Source organism: Mobula birostris, chromosome 16 (genome assembly GCF_030028105.1).
Source record: "Mobula birostris isolate sMobBir1 chromosome 16, sMobBir1.hap1, whole genome shotgun sequence".
In the NCBI taxonomy this organism is placed as follows: Eukaryota; Metazoa; Chordata; class Chondrichthyes; order Myliobatiformes; family Myliobatidae; genus Mobula; species Mobula birostris.
The window spans coordinates 55367450-55384593 of NC_092385.1; the positions used below are offsets into that span (position 1 = coordinate 55367450).

The 17144-nt window shown below is 43.0% G+C and overlaps 1 protein-coding gene across 1 annotated transcript in view; it reads left to right on the plus strand.

Annotated features, from left to right (window-relative positions):
* Positions 1 to 17144, plus strand: part of grip2b (glutamate receptor interacting protein 2b) — a 157644-nt gene that overhangs the window by 18849 nt on the left and 121651 nt on the right. Inside the window, exons 5-8 of the mRNA XM_072280078.1 lie at positions 8127 to 8213; positions 10143 to 10218; positions 11519 to 11664; positions 14556 to 14703. Coding sequence (XP_072136179.1) covers positions 8127 to 8213; positions 10143 to 10218; positions 11519 to 11664; positions 14556 to 14703 — 457 coding nt within the window. The remainder of the gene's footprint in view (positions 1 to 8126; positions 8214 to 10142; positions 10219 to 11518; positions 11665 to 14555; positions 14704 to 17144) is intronic.

The window sequence follows — 17144 nt, forward strand, 5'->3', positions numbered from 1 at the left end:
TGTATAATTTGTGTTTTTCTTGAGAATGTTATGCTCCAATTTTTATTGCATGGAATTGTGTATGTGATAATTAAGACCTCAAGACCATAAAACATAGGCGCAGAATTAGGCTATTTGGCCCATTCCTTCATGGTTGACTTATTACCCCTCTCAATCCCATTCTTCTGCCTTCTCCTGAAACCTTTGATGCCCCGACTAATCAAAAACGTACCAACCTCTATTTTAACTATAGTGTACTCAATGACTTGGCCTCCACAGCCTTGTGTGGCAATGAATTCCACAGACTCACCACCCACTGGCTAAGGAAATTCCTCCTCGTCTCTGTTCTCAATGGACATCCCTCTATTCAGAGGCTGTGCCCTCTGGTCCTAGACGCCCCCATGATAGGAAGCATCCTCTCCACATCCACTCTATTTAGACCTTTCAATATTTGATAGGTTTCAATGAGATCCCCCCACGTTGTTCTAAACTCCAGCAAGTACAGGCCCAGAGCCATCAAATAATCCTCATACATAAGTCTTGTGAACCTCCTCTGGACCATCTCCAATGCCAGCACATCTTTTCTAAGATAAGGGGACCAGAACTGCTCACAATACTCCAAGTGCGGTCCGACCGATGCCTTATAAAGCCTCAGCATTACATCCTTGCTCTTATATTCCAGTCCTCTCAAATGGAAAGTTAACCATGCATTTGCCTTCTTTACAACCCACTTAACTTCCCAATCTATCCAAGTCCTTCTGCAGACTCCCTGGTCCTCAACACTACCTGCCCCTCCACCTATCTTTGTATCAACCACAAACTTGGCCACAAACTCATCAATTCTGTCATCCAAATTGTTGACGTAGAACAGGAAAAGAAGTGATCCCAATACTGGCCCCTGCGAAGCACCGCTAGTCACCAGAGTCAACTACAATAGGCCCTTTTACTCCCACTCTTAGCCTCTTGCCAGTCATCCAATCGCCTATTCATGCCCGAATCTTTCCTGTAATATCATGGGCTCTTATCTTGTTAAGAAGCCTCACGTGCAGCACCTTATCAAAGGCCTTTTGAAAATCCAAGTAAACAATATCCACTGTCTCTCCTTTGTCGATCATACCTGTTATTTCCTCAAAGAACTCCAACAGATTTGTCAGACAAGATTCCCCCTTAATGAAACTATGCTGATTTTGGCCTACTTTATCATGCACCTCCAAGTATCCGGAAGCCTCATCCTTAATAATGGACCCTAACATCTTCTCAATCACTGAAGTCAGGCTAACTGGCCTGTAATTGTCTTTCTCTTGCCTCTCTCTCTTCTTAAAGATCAACTCAACTTTAAAGATCAACTCAACTTAACTTTATGACTTTAGCAATGACCTGAGGCTCATGTCATTGGGTATATTTAAGACAGAGGTTGATAGAATCTTGATTAATCAGGGCAAGGAGGGATGTAGGGAGAAGGCTGGGGCTGAGAGAGAAAATGGATCAGCCCTGATGAAATGGCGGAGCAGACTCAATGGGCCAAGTGGGATAATTCTGCTCCTATATTTTATGGCTTTATGGCCTTATGTACAAATATCTAAAGGAGCAGAGATTCTTTCAGAGATCAGGAAGTCAATTTTTCTGAGCTAAGGAGTTTTGAAAAGCAGAAATCTTCAGCCCGTTCTCAGCTGCCTTGCAGAAAACTGAGGATTGCTTTGTACAGAATAATGCCCATGGGTCATACTTTGCTTAGCTTAGCGTTAGCTTTATTTGTCACATTCGCATCGAAACATCGAAACTACTTTGCACTAAAATTGACTTTTTTGTCACATTTGCATCAAAACATCAAATCATGTACATCGAAACGATTTCACACTATAATTGACTTCTTTTGCTCTAATAGTGTTCTTGTTCTTTCTTGTAAAAATTGTGTTTCATTTAATTTTAATTTATGATTTTTTTTCATTTTTCATCATATCAAATTAAATCAGTGAGGATTGTACTGAGCAGTCTGTAAATGGGGCATTGCAGCTGAAGTCCTGTGAGGTCAATGTCATCATTTCCTGGTCAGGAATCACATCTGAGTGAGAATCTACTGTCATACTCTCAGTGACCACTTTATTAGGTACCTCCTGCTGTAGCCCATCTATTTCAATGTTTGATGTGATTTGTGTGCAGAGATGCTCCTCTCTGTACCACCGTTGTAATACGTGGTTATTTGAGTCACTATCTCCTTCCCGTCAGCTTGAACCACTCTAGCCATCCTCTTCTGATTATCTTTGACCTGCTTTCACTCACAGAACTGCTGCCCGCTGAGTGTTTTTTTGCGTTTCTCGCACCATTCTTTGTAAACTCTAGAGACTGCTGTAAGTAAAGATCCTCCGAGATTAGCAGTTTCTGAGATCCTCAAACCACCCCAACTGACAACAATCATTCCACTGTCAAAGTCAAAGACCATATTTCCTCTCCACTCTGACCATGCCTACATGCTTTTATACATTGAGTTCTGCCACATGATTGGCTGATTAGATATTTGCATTAACAAGCAGATAACAGGTGTACCTAATAAAGTGGCCACTGAGTGGTTACTGAAAGTGTAACACAAGTCTGAGCCATGCATGAAAGGCTTGGACAGTTCTTGATTTACGGGAAGGATTGGATTGACAGTTCTTAATTATTCATTACATAATAAAGGAGAAAGGTTTGAACTTGGTACAGAGTTTTACCTTTACAGCATTTTGAATTCAGTAGGATACTTCCTGGTAGAAAAGAACATAAACATGAAGAAATTATTTTTAAAAATGGGGTCTTTTTACACTGGATCACTGTAGGTCCTAGGATGCTGCAAGTGAAGGAATTATCGATCGGCTAAGTAGATAAAAGCAGCCTGTTGCTAGTTGTTAAGGGGCCTCAGAAGAGAGATTATTGATGCAAGGTCGAAGGAAGAGACTTGGAATAGAGAGAAGAGGAGGGCACCGCTATCGGAGCTTTGTGGTTGTGTAGTTCATTCCCTGGATAAGTGGTCAAACCAGAAATAATGTCTGTGAAGTAATTGATCAATATCAGCAGCTGTGCGTTTACGCTTTGATTCAATGATCATTGGAAGGAAATTTAGTGTGTGAAGTACAATGTACAATCGTGGCTGTATAGCATGTTTATTGCTTTGCCTTGAAACAAATTTCGTGGCTGTCAGCTTTCCAAATTAGACTGGGCAGATATGGATTGAAAGGGAAGGGACTGAAGAGAGCGAAGTAGGCAGAAGAGATTGGGGCTATTTTTCACATCATAGTTAAAACTAAATTGGACAGTTTGAACAGAGTGACCTTTCTTGCAACATTATGTAATACAGAGCAGCAGAGTGACACCATTAGCAGAGCTGCTAATTCACAAGCTGAGGGACCCCTGGTTCAGTCCTGAGTTCTGGTGTTGACTGTGTGGAGTTTGCATGTTTTCCATACGACTGTCGTGTTTCTCGGAGGTGCTCTGCTTTCCTCCCACATTCCAAAGATATGGGTTCGTAGGAAAATGGCTGCTTCAAATTGGCCTTAGCATGTTGAACCTGTCAGTTAGCTGATGGGAGTGTGGAGAGAACAACACTTCAAGCTCAAGTTCAAATTCAAGTTTATTGTCATTAACATCATTCCTCTGGGACCAAAATGCAAAACAGAATACATTTAGCCACGCACAGAAAATATAGTTACGATGCAGCACGTAGAGTTTCAAAATAATATTAACACAAGTTCCCGAGAGGCATGGCCACTAGGGAAGACTGGTTAACATAAAATGTGAGGCGTGTGTTTATGTGAGACAGTAAGACTTGATGGTCAGACTGAACCTGGTGACCGAAGGGTCCATTTTCATGAGATATGACATGGGAGCAAAATTAGGCCATCCATCCCATTGAGACTTCTCTGCCATTCCATCATGGCTGATTTCTTATCCCTCTCAACCCCACTCTTCTTCCTTCTACCCATAACCTTTCATACCTTTACTAATCAAGAGCTGATCAACTTCTGCTTTAAATGTATCCAATGACTTGTCCTCCACAACTGTTTGTGGCAATGAATTCCACAGATTCACTTACCTCTGGCTAAATATATTCCTCTTCATCTTTGTTCTAAAGGGACGTCCTTCTATTCTGAGGCCGGGTGTTCTGGCCCTGGACTCCCCCACTATTGGAAAAATCTTTTCCATGTCTACTGTATCTCAGCCTCTCGATATTCGAAGGGTTTTAATGTGATCCCCCCTCAGTTTTCTAAACTGCAGTGAGTTCAGGTACAATGCCATAACTCTCTCTTCTTTCAACTTCCTTGGAAAAGCTGGACTCCGTTCCTTGAGTGTTGACCAACCTCTGGTCCATCACACTTAATGTTCTCAGCCATGACCGTGGGTTGCCAAGCAGCTTCCAGTTCCATTTTAATATCATAGTCTTATGTATACTGGATCCACATGCTTGAAAATTAGCTCTTTGAGCAGCAGTACATTACAAACATGACAAACCGAAATTGTATCAACTTAAATTAACAGGATTCCACATAACTCAACAACAGAATAAACACAATGACACTAGTCGCACACACAAAACGCTGCAGGGACTCAGCAAGAGAGGCAACATCCACAGAGAGAAATAAAGAGTTGATGTTTCGGGCAAAGACCCTTCATTCAGATGGTGAAGGGTATCGGCCCAAAATATCAACCGTTTATTCCCTTCCATAGATGCTGCTTGACCTGCTGAGTTCCTCCAGTATTTTGTGTGTGTTTCTCTGGATTTCCAGCATCTACAGAATCTCCAGTAACAATGACATTTTTGGTGGTGGTGGTGGGGGGGGGGCGGGGGGGGAGAGAGAGAGAGAGAGAGAGAGAGAGAGAGAGAGAGAGAGAGAGAGAGAGAGAGAGAGAGAGAAGAAAGAGAAATACAGTCAGAGTCAGTGTAATGGTTTTCCAGGTCAGTTCAAGAACCTGAGAACCTGATGGTGGTTGGGAAGAAGCTGTCGTTCAACCTTAAGGTGTGGGTCTTCATACTCCTCTTATCTGATGGCAGCATCGAGAAGAGGGCATAACCTGGATGATGTGTTCCTGATGGATGTCATTTTCATAAGACATTGCCTCTTGTAGATGAGCTCATTGGTGGGGATTATTTTATCTGCAATAGCAAGTCTGGCCTGGTCTTAACTTTATATGACCATAAGAGAGGAGCATAATTAGGCCATTCAGTCCATCAAATCTTCTCCACCATTTCATCATGTCTGATCCCAGGTCCCATTCAACTCCATACACCTGCCCTCTCACCATATCTCTTGATTCCCTAACCAATCAGGAATCTATCAACTTCTGCTTTAAATATACCCATGGACTTGGCCTCCACCATATTCTGTGGCAGAGCATTCTGCAGGTTCACCACTCTTTGGATAAAACAGTTCCTCTTTACTTCTGTTCTGAAAGGTTGCCCCTCAGTTTTGAGGCTGTGGCCTCTAGTTCTGGATACCCCCACCAGAGGAAACATCCCATCCACATACACCTTATCTAGTCCTCTCAACATCTAGTAGGTTTCAATGAGATCCCCATGCATTCTTCTAAATTCCAATGAATACAAGCCCATAGCTACCAGATGCTCCTCATATGTTAAACCCTACATTCCCAGAATCATCCTTGTGAACTTGTGACTCTCCTCAATGACAATACATCTTTTCTGAGATAAGGGGCCCAAAACTGTTCATAATACTCCAAGCGCAGCCAGACTAGTGTCTTATGAAGCTTTGGGATTATCTCCTTGTTTTTAATTCTATTCCCCTTGAAATAAATGCCAACATTGCATTTGCCTTCTTTACTATAGACTCAACCTGTGAATTAACCTTCTGGGAGTCTTGCACAAGGACTCCTAAGTCTCTTTGCACCTCTGATGTTTGAATCTTCTCTCCATTTAGATAATAGTCTACACTATTTTTCTTTTACCAAAATGCATTATCATACATTTCCCAACACTGTATTCCATCTGCCACTTCTTCTGCCCATTCTTCCAATTTGTCTAAGTCCTGTTACAATTGCATTGCTTCCTCACCACTACCTACCCCTCCACCTATCTTTGTGTCATCCTCAATCTTTGCCACAAAGCCATCAATTCCATTATCCAAATCATTGACAAACTGTGAAAAGTAGCGGTCCCAATACTGATCCCTGAGGAACACAACTAGTCACCGGCAGCCAACCAGAAAAGGCCTCCTTTATTCCCACTCATTGCCTCCTGCCTGTCAGGCATTCCTCTATCCATGCCAGTATCTTTCCTGTAACACCATAGGATTTTATCTTGTTAAGCAGCTTCACGTCAGGCACCTTATCAAATGCCTTCTGAAAATCTAAGTAAATGACATCCACTGCCTCACCTTTGTCCACCCTGCTTGTAACTTCCTGAAAGAACCATAACAGCCACGCTGACTTTGACTTGTTTTATCATTAGCTTCCAAGTACCCCGAAATCTCATCCTTAGTAATGGCCTCCAACACTTTCCCAACCACTGACGTTAGGCTAATCTGCCTATAATTTCCTTTCTTTTGCCTTCCTCCCTTCTTAAAGAGTGGAGTGACTTTTGCAATCTTCCAGTCCCCTGGGACCATCCCAGAATCAAGTGATTTTTGAAAGATCATGACCAATGCATCCGTTATCTCTTCAGCAACTTCTCTCAGGACTCTGGGATGTAGTCTATCTGGTCCAGGTGACTTATCCACCTTAAGATTTTTCAGTTTGCCTTGCACTTTATCACGTGCACTTGCAACCTGAGTCACTGAGCATTCATTAACACAATTAACTGAGGGCCTTGGCTATTTTATTCCTTTCTGATACTCGGGTAGGGGAAATGTAACATCCAAAACACTGTAGATCAGGCAGCATCTGTGGAGGGAAGTGGACAGTCAACATTTAAGGTCAAGACCCTTTATCTGGACTAAAGCAAGGTGTCGTCCTGAAACATCAAATGTCCATTTTCTTCCACAGATACTGCCTGATTCGATGAGTTCTTCCAGCACATTTTGTATTGCTCTAGTTAACAAACACAAAATGCTGGATGAGCTCAGCAGGTCAGATGGCATCCATGGAGGAGGATAAACAGTTGATGTTTCAGGCCGAGTCACTTCATCAGGACTCGCAAGGAATTCAGCAAAAGCAGAGGCAGAGGGTGGGGAGAGGAGAAGGAGTACAAGCGACACAATAGTATAGTGGTTAGCTTGATGCTACTACAGCTTGGTGATGTCACAGCTCATTTCCAATATCATCTTTTAATTAGTTCGTATATCCTTCCAGTAAGCGTGTTGGTTCCCTCTAGGTGCTACGGTTTCCTCCTTCATTCTAAAGACATACTGGTTAGTCAGTTAATTGGTCAATTTAAATTGTCCTATAATCAGGCTAGGGTCAAATAAGTAGGAAGCTGCCTGTACTGTCTCTAAAGAAAAGGCCTCCAGTATCCGCACCCTGTTGTGTATGGAAACCACTGTGACTTGCTACAATAATCGGCATTGACTGAGGATCAATTAACACTCCACTGGGATGTGTACTGTAGCTCCTGACTTCGATTCAAGATTGTTTATTGCTGTTCTTCAGTACAAGAGTGTGAAATGATTGTTACTCCTGATCCGATGCAGCATAAAAACACAATAAGCATAAAGAAAACAATAACAGAACCCAAAAAAGCACAATATACTGTCTAGGAGTCTAAAGGCAATCCCATAAAACTCAAAGTAACTGTCTGAGTGGCCACAAGAACATAAAATCAGCTTATATACATAGTCTGATTGTAGTATAGCACACAAAGTGACGCTAGGTGCAAGAGTATCTCTACATGGGGTGACTCTGACAGGAAATGATAAAGCGACAAAGTGACTCTCAACAGGAGGAACTCTCCTGGGTAGCAGCAGGACACATGGAAGCACAGTGGGACAGTGACTGTGTTGGTGTAGGTATGAGGTACGCAGTGTAAGTGTGAAGTGGCAGTGCATGGGGGAGAATGAAGGGTGCTGAGGGACTTGGCAAGGAGTGGCTCCTGTGGAGGTCGTGATCGTGGGGGATGACGGGGGTGAGTTAAAGGGTGGAGGTGTTGAACAGCCTTAACAGCTTGATGAAGATTTTGGCACTTGCTTCAATGCGCGTATTAAACAAAATTTTATTTTTTGTTCTAGTTCCGGAAAACAATTCAAGAATTATTCCAAAGACTGTCGAAATCTCACTGTACAAAGAAGGCAACAGCTTTGGCTTTGTGATGAGGGGTTCGTCATTTTGTTATCTCCATGTTTTCCCTCTTCCTTTCCTTCCTCCTGTGTTTGGTGATGATCTAGTCCGAGCTGTCTGGGTATTTACAAGTGCATGGTAAATCATTGTTCACTACAGGTTAGACTACAACCCGCTTATTTTACAAGAACTCTCCACTAAGAGGGTGTTGTAAGGACATGCGATCAGAACAAAATGTTTTCATTATGATGTGGCACTTAAAGTTATTAACCAGCATCTTGACAGTACTCTGGACCTATCAATATATTACAGCCAGTATCTTACTTCAGCAGTGCATTTGCTGTTGTGATATGAGAAATGCAGGAGTCAGTGTTTTGCAAAGCAAGATCCCACTAGCTTCTTGTAGTAGTGATTAAGCATTGTCTGGGCACAAGTATAAGAGGCCATTCAGCCCATTGAGTCTGTTCTGCCATTCAATCTTGCCTGATATTTTTTCAAGCCCATTGCCCCACCTTCTCCCCTTGACCCTTAATCTCCTTACTGATCAAGAACTTATCGATCTCTGCCTTAAATACACCCAGTGATTTGGCCTCCACGGCTAGCTGTGGCAATGAATCCCATAGATTCACCACCTTCTGGCTAAAGAAATTCTTCCTCATTTCAGGTTTAAATGGTTGTCCTTTTATTCTGTGCCTCATGTCTCACCTGAGGGGGTAGGAATTATGACATTGCAGCAGGATCTCAGTAGTGGACTATTGTCCAAATGGCTAGTGAGGGACTTGGCCCCACAGCCTCCTAACCCTAAAGCCAAAATTATCCTGTCATTCATGAGTAATTTGGGTCCAAGGTGTTCAGATTCAGAGACCAATCCATGCCCTTTTACTCTCCATGGCTTTGTTCGCTGACCCAGGCAGAACATAAGAAGCCTTGTACAACGCCGCAGGTAAATCCACAGAATTCCCCCATGTAGCTGTTGCAGGTTAAAAAAAAACTTCCTTGTGAGACACAAAAGAGTTTGTAAACACTGGAAAGAGTGATTTTTTTTTCCTTTGCAACTATTGCATGATGGCTAATGTTAGATGTTCAAAGGTAGTCTTTGTGGTTACTAAAATATTGCTACAGGTCCTGACAAGGTTCTGATGCTATGAACTGTTTGTGACCAGAACAAAGAACCGAGTTCTCACACGGCAGAAGATGCTAGCTGCAGACAGCAAGTCAGTCATACTGGACTCCCAAACGTCTATTTATGTGCACAGGCCATTTTCAAGTCAGGAGTTTGTAACCTGGAGAGGACCTGTATAAGAATCTTATTTTGCAAAAGAGATGATGGGAGAGATTCAAAGTCTTATATTATCTTGAGGTAGCAGATTATGCTTGCTGTTTTACACTGTAACACCATAAGATATAGAAGAAAAATTAGGCCATTTAGCCAAACAAGTCTGGTCTGCTATTCAATCCTTTCAACACCTTACTTCTGCCTTCTCCCTGTAGCTCTTAAACCCCTTAATGAATGAAGAACCTATCAATCTCTGCCTTAAACATATCCAATGACTTGGCCTCAATAGTCTTATATGGCAATGAATTCCATTCACTGACTGCTCTCTAGCTGTAAAAATTCCTCCTCATCTTAGTTCTAAAGTGAATCCCATTATTCTGAGACTAGCCTGTTCTACTAATAGAAATCTCCTCTCTAGATTGACTCCATCTTGGCCTCAACCTAGCCTTTCTCTATCATAATGGTGGAATCTCTGTTGCGTGTCCTGAGATTCCTTCCCTTTCCATGAGTACCTGTGATCCCTCATGCCACTGTTCCTGGATAGAATAGGTTTATGAGGAGCTTTGGAGGTGATGCCTTTCTGTCTACCTGCAGAGGCTGTTAACTGTGCTGCTGGCAGAGGACAGCTGATGCAAGAGAAGGAAACTGTCTCACTGAGGGAAGAAATGAGGAAATGAGTGTTGCTTTGCAGGTGGAGCCCATGAAGACTGGAACAAGTCCCGTGCTCTGGTGGTGACCCATGTGAGGCTTGGTGGACCAGCTGACAGGTAACCTGATGGATCTCCAAGTATTAGGGATGAAAAGAGCCAAATTAAAGCATTCATAAATCTCTCCTACATGAGAAGATGTACTCTTGATCTCCCAGTAATGCACACAAAATAATGGAGGAACCCAGCAGGCCAGGCAGCATCTATGGAATAAAGTAAGCAGTTGATGTATCAAGCCAAGACACGTCATCATGAGTCCAAATGAAGGGCCTTGGCCCAAAACATTGACCGTACTCTTTTCTATAGATACAGCCTGGCCCACTATGTTCCTCCAGCATTTTGTGTGTATTACTTTGATTTCCAGCATCTGCAGATTTTCTCTTGTTCTTGATCTCCCGAATTACTTTACACTTTATTTCTCACCTGCACTGCACTTTCTCTACAACGATAACACTTCATCCTGCTTTCTGCTACCTCGATGTGATTACATATGGAATGATCAGACGGGATGGCACATAAGCAAAATTTCTTCACTATATTTCAGTGCATGTGAAAATAATAAACCAATCCAACAGCACATGTTCCTTATTGCTTTTGAACAGAACGTCTTTGAACTGTATCAAATTGATAGTGAGAATATGGCGAGTGTGCATATGGCTAGTTTATTGCACGGGGAAATGATTGGGCCTCCTATATGCAGAAGGCGCTTTCTCATGCTCATTTTTGAGCGCAACGTTTTCATCTCACCATTCTCGGTTCATCGCTCCCATGCTAAAAGTTGCCCAGCATATGCCGTGGCTAACATGACTCAGTAATAATAACTTATTTATACAGTATTTTTCATGTAGATGATGCAGTTCAAAATGCTTTATAGTGGGATAAAGTCCAAGCATAAAAATAAAAGACAAAATGATGTTAATTAAAAGCAAGGTTAAATAAATTGTTTTTGAACTGGCGTTTAAAAGTACCAACTGAGCCTACATCCCTTATAGATAAAGGTTAGAACATTTAATTGAGTTAACGCGTATAAAACTGCTGTCGTTCTAGCTCCACACATACATAGCAGTCTTCAGGCCATTGTTGTTCTGCTGTTACTGCCCGTCATTTTGAGTCATGGGTGATTGGTTGTGAAGGCTTGAGAGCTGAACAGCTGAAGTGTGTGTTGCCATGATGGACAAGACAGCTAACTCACAAGTGAGTCAGCAGTGTGGGTTAGAGGCTGATGCCTAACTAATCCCAAGGTAGCTCTGGGTCCTGTAATTGTAAAGCCCAACGTACAAACGCTCCCCAGTTTGTGCTCTTAGAGAACACAGAGGGAATCGGTGCAGAAAGATTAATATTTCCTTCTGTATGTTTGCAGGGAGGGGACGCTGAAGGTTGGGGACAGATTACTGAGTGTGGATGGGATTCCACTTCAAAATGTCAGTCACGGAGAGGCCATGAACATCCTGCGACAGTGTGGTCAGGAAGCTGTCTACCAGATTGAGTACGATGTCAACGTCATGGGTAAGGAGCATGGAGCCTCACTGGCAGGGGTGTCTTCTTCCCACTTAGAGGTTGAGAATGACATTATTCCCATGGTGGGACTCCTGGCTGAAGGTTGCACAGCGAATAATGGCTGAGCTGTACATTGTATAATCCTGAAAAAACAAGAGGATTGTCCAGCCACTCAGCATGGAGTCTTGGCCTGATCAATTGTGAGCCAGGATGTGAGGGAAACAGGTTACAGAGGAGGAGGCAAGGACAAGGGGAGATCAGTGGCCTGTCGAACCTCATCACTCGGTTACTCCACTCTTTCTATTGTAGAGCTGAACAGCCTTGGAGTTTGGTTACTGAAAATGGGAGCATCCGCCAAGTAAAATGTTTTTGTTCTCGTATTCCTTTAGAATTTTACCCTTTAGACCTTCCCATTTGAAGGATGGTACCCTCAATATGGTGCCACTCTCTCAGTAACCACTCTGGCATGCAATGGGAGTTCTGAGGGGCTGGAGGTACAGGGGCTTCCACTGAACCATGAACATGAGAGGAAACTTTGAGTTGACTGGGAATGGAAAGCTCAGTTTCATTCTTTGTACATTCAAGACAGCCAGAGAGATGCAGGCTGATGACTTTCTTTATAGGTGATCTTATTCCCTCTTAACCTGTTAAAAATATCCATTTGAAAATGACCACATTATATGTTTCAACAGGTACATTTGATGTCAGAGAAATGTATACAATATACATCCTGAAATTCTTTTGAATATTGGATATGACACGGCCAAATCTCTCCATTCTCTGTATATTTATGTGCCTATCTCTGAGCCTCTTAAATGCCTCTATCATATTTGACTTCACTATGGCCCCAGACAGTGCATTCCAGGGACCTATACTCTGGGAAAAAGTAAACTTGCCTGTTCATACCATCAAGTTTAGGCTACTCAGTCAGAATATGAGGTGTTGCTCTTCTACCTGAGTTTCACTTCATCATGGCCGTACCAGAGACCAAGGAATGACAAGTTGAATTGAAATAGGTAGCCACTGGGACCTTCTGATGAATGGTCTCAACCTGAAAGGTCAGCCATCCATTTCTCCCCATAAATATGCCTGACCTGCTGAGTCATTGCATTTTGTTTGAAGTTTGTATTATAGATTCAAGTTAATTTATTCATCGCAGGTACATCGAAACATACAGTGAAATATGTTGTTTGTTTTACTAACCATCACAACCTTAGGATGTGCTGGGAGCAGCCACACACACACACACACACACACACACACACACACACACACACACACACACACACACACACACACACCACATTCTCCTCCTCTCCTCCAACGTCCCAGTGCAGACCACCTCTGGTCTTCCAGTGTACAGTTGACTCATGGGCTCACAGACATCAGACCTCCAACTTTCCAGGTGAAGAGCCTTCCATATAAAGTGTCTTGACCCAAAACCAGACAGCCCATTGTCTTCATTTGATGTTGCCTAACCCACTGAGTTCCTCCAGTACTTTGTGTGTTGCTCCAGATTGTGGCATCTGAAGTGTCCTGTGTCTCCTTTCTATGGGGAGAATAAAATGGGGGTAATGTAGAATTACTGTATATAGCTTCAGCACTGGCTTATAGAATATGCAGGGCATTGAGAGACATAGATCATGTGCAGGCAGATAAGATTTGTTTAATTTGGCATTATGTTCAGCAGAGATATGGTATCTTGGGCTGAAGGTCCTGTTCCTGTGCTATATTGTTTTAACCTTCTAAATAGGTGCTGTTGGTTGGCTTGGATTCTTGGGTTGAAGAGCTGATTCCATAGTGTATAACCCTTTGGCTGTCCATCTAACTGTGCTGAATGGATGGATTACGAGCTCCATATCTGGGTTCACTCTGAAGAGATTTGATAGGAATGTGAGGTGAATGTCAATGAGGTTAGTGTAATATTAGGGTCAATGAGTGCTTGATGGTCAGCATGAACTCAGTGGGCTGAAGGGCCTGTTTCACTGCTGTATCTCCATCATTCTCTGATGCCGTGAGAATTAAATTAATTTATTATTTTGCAATAGATTGCTCAGGAGAACCCCATGAATCAGTAGTTGGGAGGGATGTGTAAGGCCTCATTGAAGTGGGTAATAAAACACAGGACATGGTGGGGTAGCGGTTAGTGTAACACTATTACAGTGACCCGGATTCAATTCCACCGCTGTCTGTACATCCTCCCCATGACCAATTGGCTTCCTCCCACATCCGGGTGAGTAGATTAATTGGTCACATGGGTGTAATTAGATGGCATGGGCTCATTGGGCCTGTTACTATGCTGTATCTCAAAATACAATAAAAATGAAACTTAAAAAACAACAAGTTGGAGATCGTGCCTCACCAGTGAGATGGGGAGCACTGACTAGGAACCAAACCGTTGGGAAAACCCAGCATGTCAGGCAGTGTCCGTGGAGGGAAGAGGCAGAGCTGACACCTCAAGCATGGGACTCTTTGTCAGAACTGGTGTTGATTTTCAGCACTGGGAAGGAGTTGAAGGTTCAAGATTCAAGATTACTTGTTGTCATTTTTCAGCACGCAAGTGTAAAGAAGAACAAAATAATTGTTACTCTGGATCTGATGCAGCATAAAAAAAACCACACTAAGCATATATGACACAATAAAACACAAGAATTATAAATACAAAGCAATCCTGTAGACCACAATGTACAAGTAACTGTTGTATACATTGTCTGATTGTACGTACATAAAGTGACACAAGGTGATGTGTAAGTAGTGGTGGTGGGGTGGTTTAATGGGTGGAGGTGTTGGTCAGTCTGACTGCCTGAGGGAAGTAACTGTTATTGAGTCTAGTGGTCCTGGTGTGGGTGCCTGGAGAGAGGCAGTCCTGTGGTTATAGCAGTGGCTATTCTGTCTTTCAGATTCCGTGATCAATGCTTCTGGTCCTTTGCTTGTGGAGATCACCAAAACTCCGGGCTGCCCACTGGGGATATCGCTGTCCAGTGGAATGCATCATAACAAGCACGTCATCATCCTCGACAAGATCAAAGCTGCCAGCATTGTGGACAGGTCTGTGCTCTCTAAGTTAAGTAAGGACCTTGGCTCTGGAAATCGGGCCAAGTTATTTAGGCTGCATCACTCAGACCCCTGGCTCTGAATCTGATTGAGTAGCTCTCGGAAATCCTGCGTACCTCAACTCCACTGACTCTCAACTCCAGTACTAAGGGAGCACTGTCCACTAAAGCTGGTTTCTTTCAGTTGAACACAAAATGCTGGAGGAACTTAGTAGGCCAGGTAGCATCTGTGAAAAGGTTTAAAGATTTGATGAAGGGTCTCAGCCTGAAACATCGACTATTTAGTCATCTGCATAGATGCTGCCTGACCTGCTAAGTTCCTTCAGCATTTTGTGTGTGTTAGTCTGGATTCCCAGCAATTGCAGAATGTCTTGTGTTTATTCTTTCAGATGAAATGTGAAGCCTGTGTATTCTAAATTAGTTGTGATAATTTCAGAGAAGTGTGGGAGAGTTTCCCCGGAGGTGATAAAATTGCTGTTCTGGAAAACTGAAATAAAAAACAGAAAATGCAGGAAGGATGTAGCTGGCCAGGCAGCCCCTGTGGAGAGAGAAACAGATTTATCCTTTCAGGTTGAAGACCCATCATCCTAAATGGCAGGGACCTTCAAAGTGTTGATGTACAGAGAGTCCAACTGCATAGTTTCCTGTAAGGGGCCACTAAGGTAGATAGGATGGTGATGAGGGCATTCAACATGCTTGCCTTCATAGGCCAAGTCATTGTTTATAAGATTTGGGATGTTGCAACTGTACAAAAAGTTGGTTAGACTGCACTTGAGGTATTGTGTACTATTCTGCTTGCCACACTATGGGAACGATGTGGTAGCGATAGAGAGAGTGCAGGACAGATTCACCAGGATGTTGCCTGGAATGGAGGCCTGTAGTTATAAGAAGTGTTTTGATAGGTTGACCTTATTGTAGGATGCTGAGAGGTGATTTTAAAGGGGGTTACAAAATTAGAAGTTTAAAGCAGATCTGAAAGAACTTTTTCCACACAGGGGCTGGTGAAGATTTGGAATGAGCTGCCGGAGGAAGTTGTGGAGGTAGAAACAATTACATTGCTTAGAAGGTACTGTAATTGGATAAGAACAGTGGCGGGACAGGGGCCTAATGTGGGCAAACGAGATTAGCATAGACAGATATCACCGTTGTCATGGGTGAGCTCGGCCTAAGAGCCCATTTCTATCCTGTGCATTTCTATAATTCTATTCTCTAATTCTTGATGATGGACTTTTAACATTTAGCAATAACACTGTTTCTGTCTCCAAAGATGTCGTCTGACCTGCTGCTGCCTCCAACATTTTCTGTTATTGTTTGAGTTCTCCCTGGAGTGCTGGCCAATGTCTGTGTTTCAACATCTAACAGATAGATTGCATTTGTCATTGTCGCATTTCTCTTTCAGAGCAGTGACAGCCTTGTTAGTGGCTTCTGAACACTGCAGAGTGCCTCATTGTTGTTAAATCTCTTTGCGGTGTTCTGGGATCATTAACAAGCCTCTTAAATCAAAGTCTTTTTGTGATGAGATTGCAATGATCAACAGGGACCTCAAGAGGTTGCAGCACACTTCTTGAGCTTTGTACTGGTTGAAGGATTAATGTTTCCTCTTCACTCCCTTCATCTCTTCAGTCTCCAGGGGTGGAAATGTGGTGCTATGCTTTCGTTAGCCATATGAACATACATGAACTTGACTTTTAAAAAAATTGATTTAACACAAATGTCAGGCAATAGATGAACATAGGACAGAATGAGAACAAGGAAATAGACTGGGGAGAGAGCTTGCATGGGTAGTATTGATGCTTATAGCTGCTGGGCTGAATGGCCCGTGGGTGAGCTGAAGCTACACACTCAGCTGCTGGGTTCTTGCTGAAGGTTGTTGTGGTCTGTTTCCTGTTTTGGCACAAGGACTCACCAGCAGAGCAGCTACTTTGCAATGTCGGAGACCCTGGGGGTTTGATCCTGACCTCGGGTGCTGCCTGTGTGGAGTTCGCACGTTCTCCCTGTGACTGTGTGGGTTTCCTCTTGAAGCGCCAGTTACCTGCTGCATTCTGAAACCATGCATGTTAGTGGGCTAAAGTGCAGTGCAGGTGAGGTGTAGAATCCAGGAGGAGTAGATGAGATCGTGGGATTCAGGTAGGATTAGTGTAAATGGTCGCCTTGAATCAGTGTGTTAAAGGTCCTGTTTCTGTGCTGTATGTCTCCATGACTTTATGGTATAACAGTGGTTTAGCCAATGGCTGCTATAGGAACTCTGGAGGCCGAAGCAAAAGGGGTAAATTTTATCCCCCAGATCTCCTGTTCCAATCAATCCCACACTTAGTGCTAAGACCTGAAGAACACATTGTGTTCCATCTCTGGACGGTTATGAGAAAATTCCACCCATTTGTATTCTACTTCCCAACCCCATTCTGACATGTTGGTCCATGGCCTCTAATGCAACAA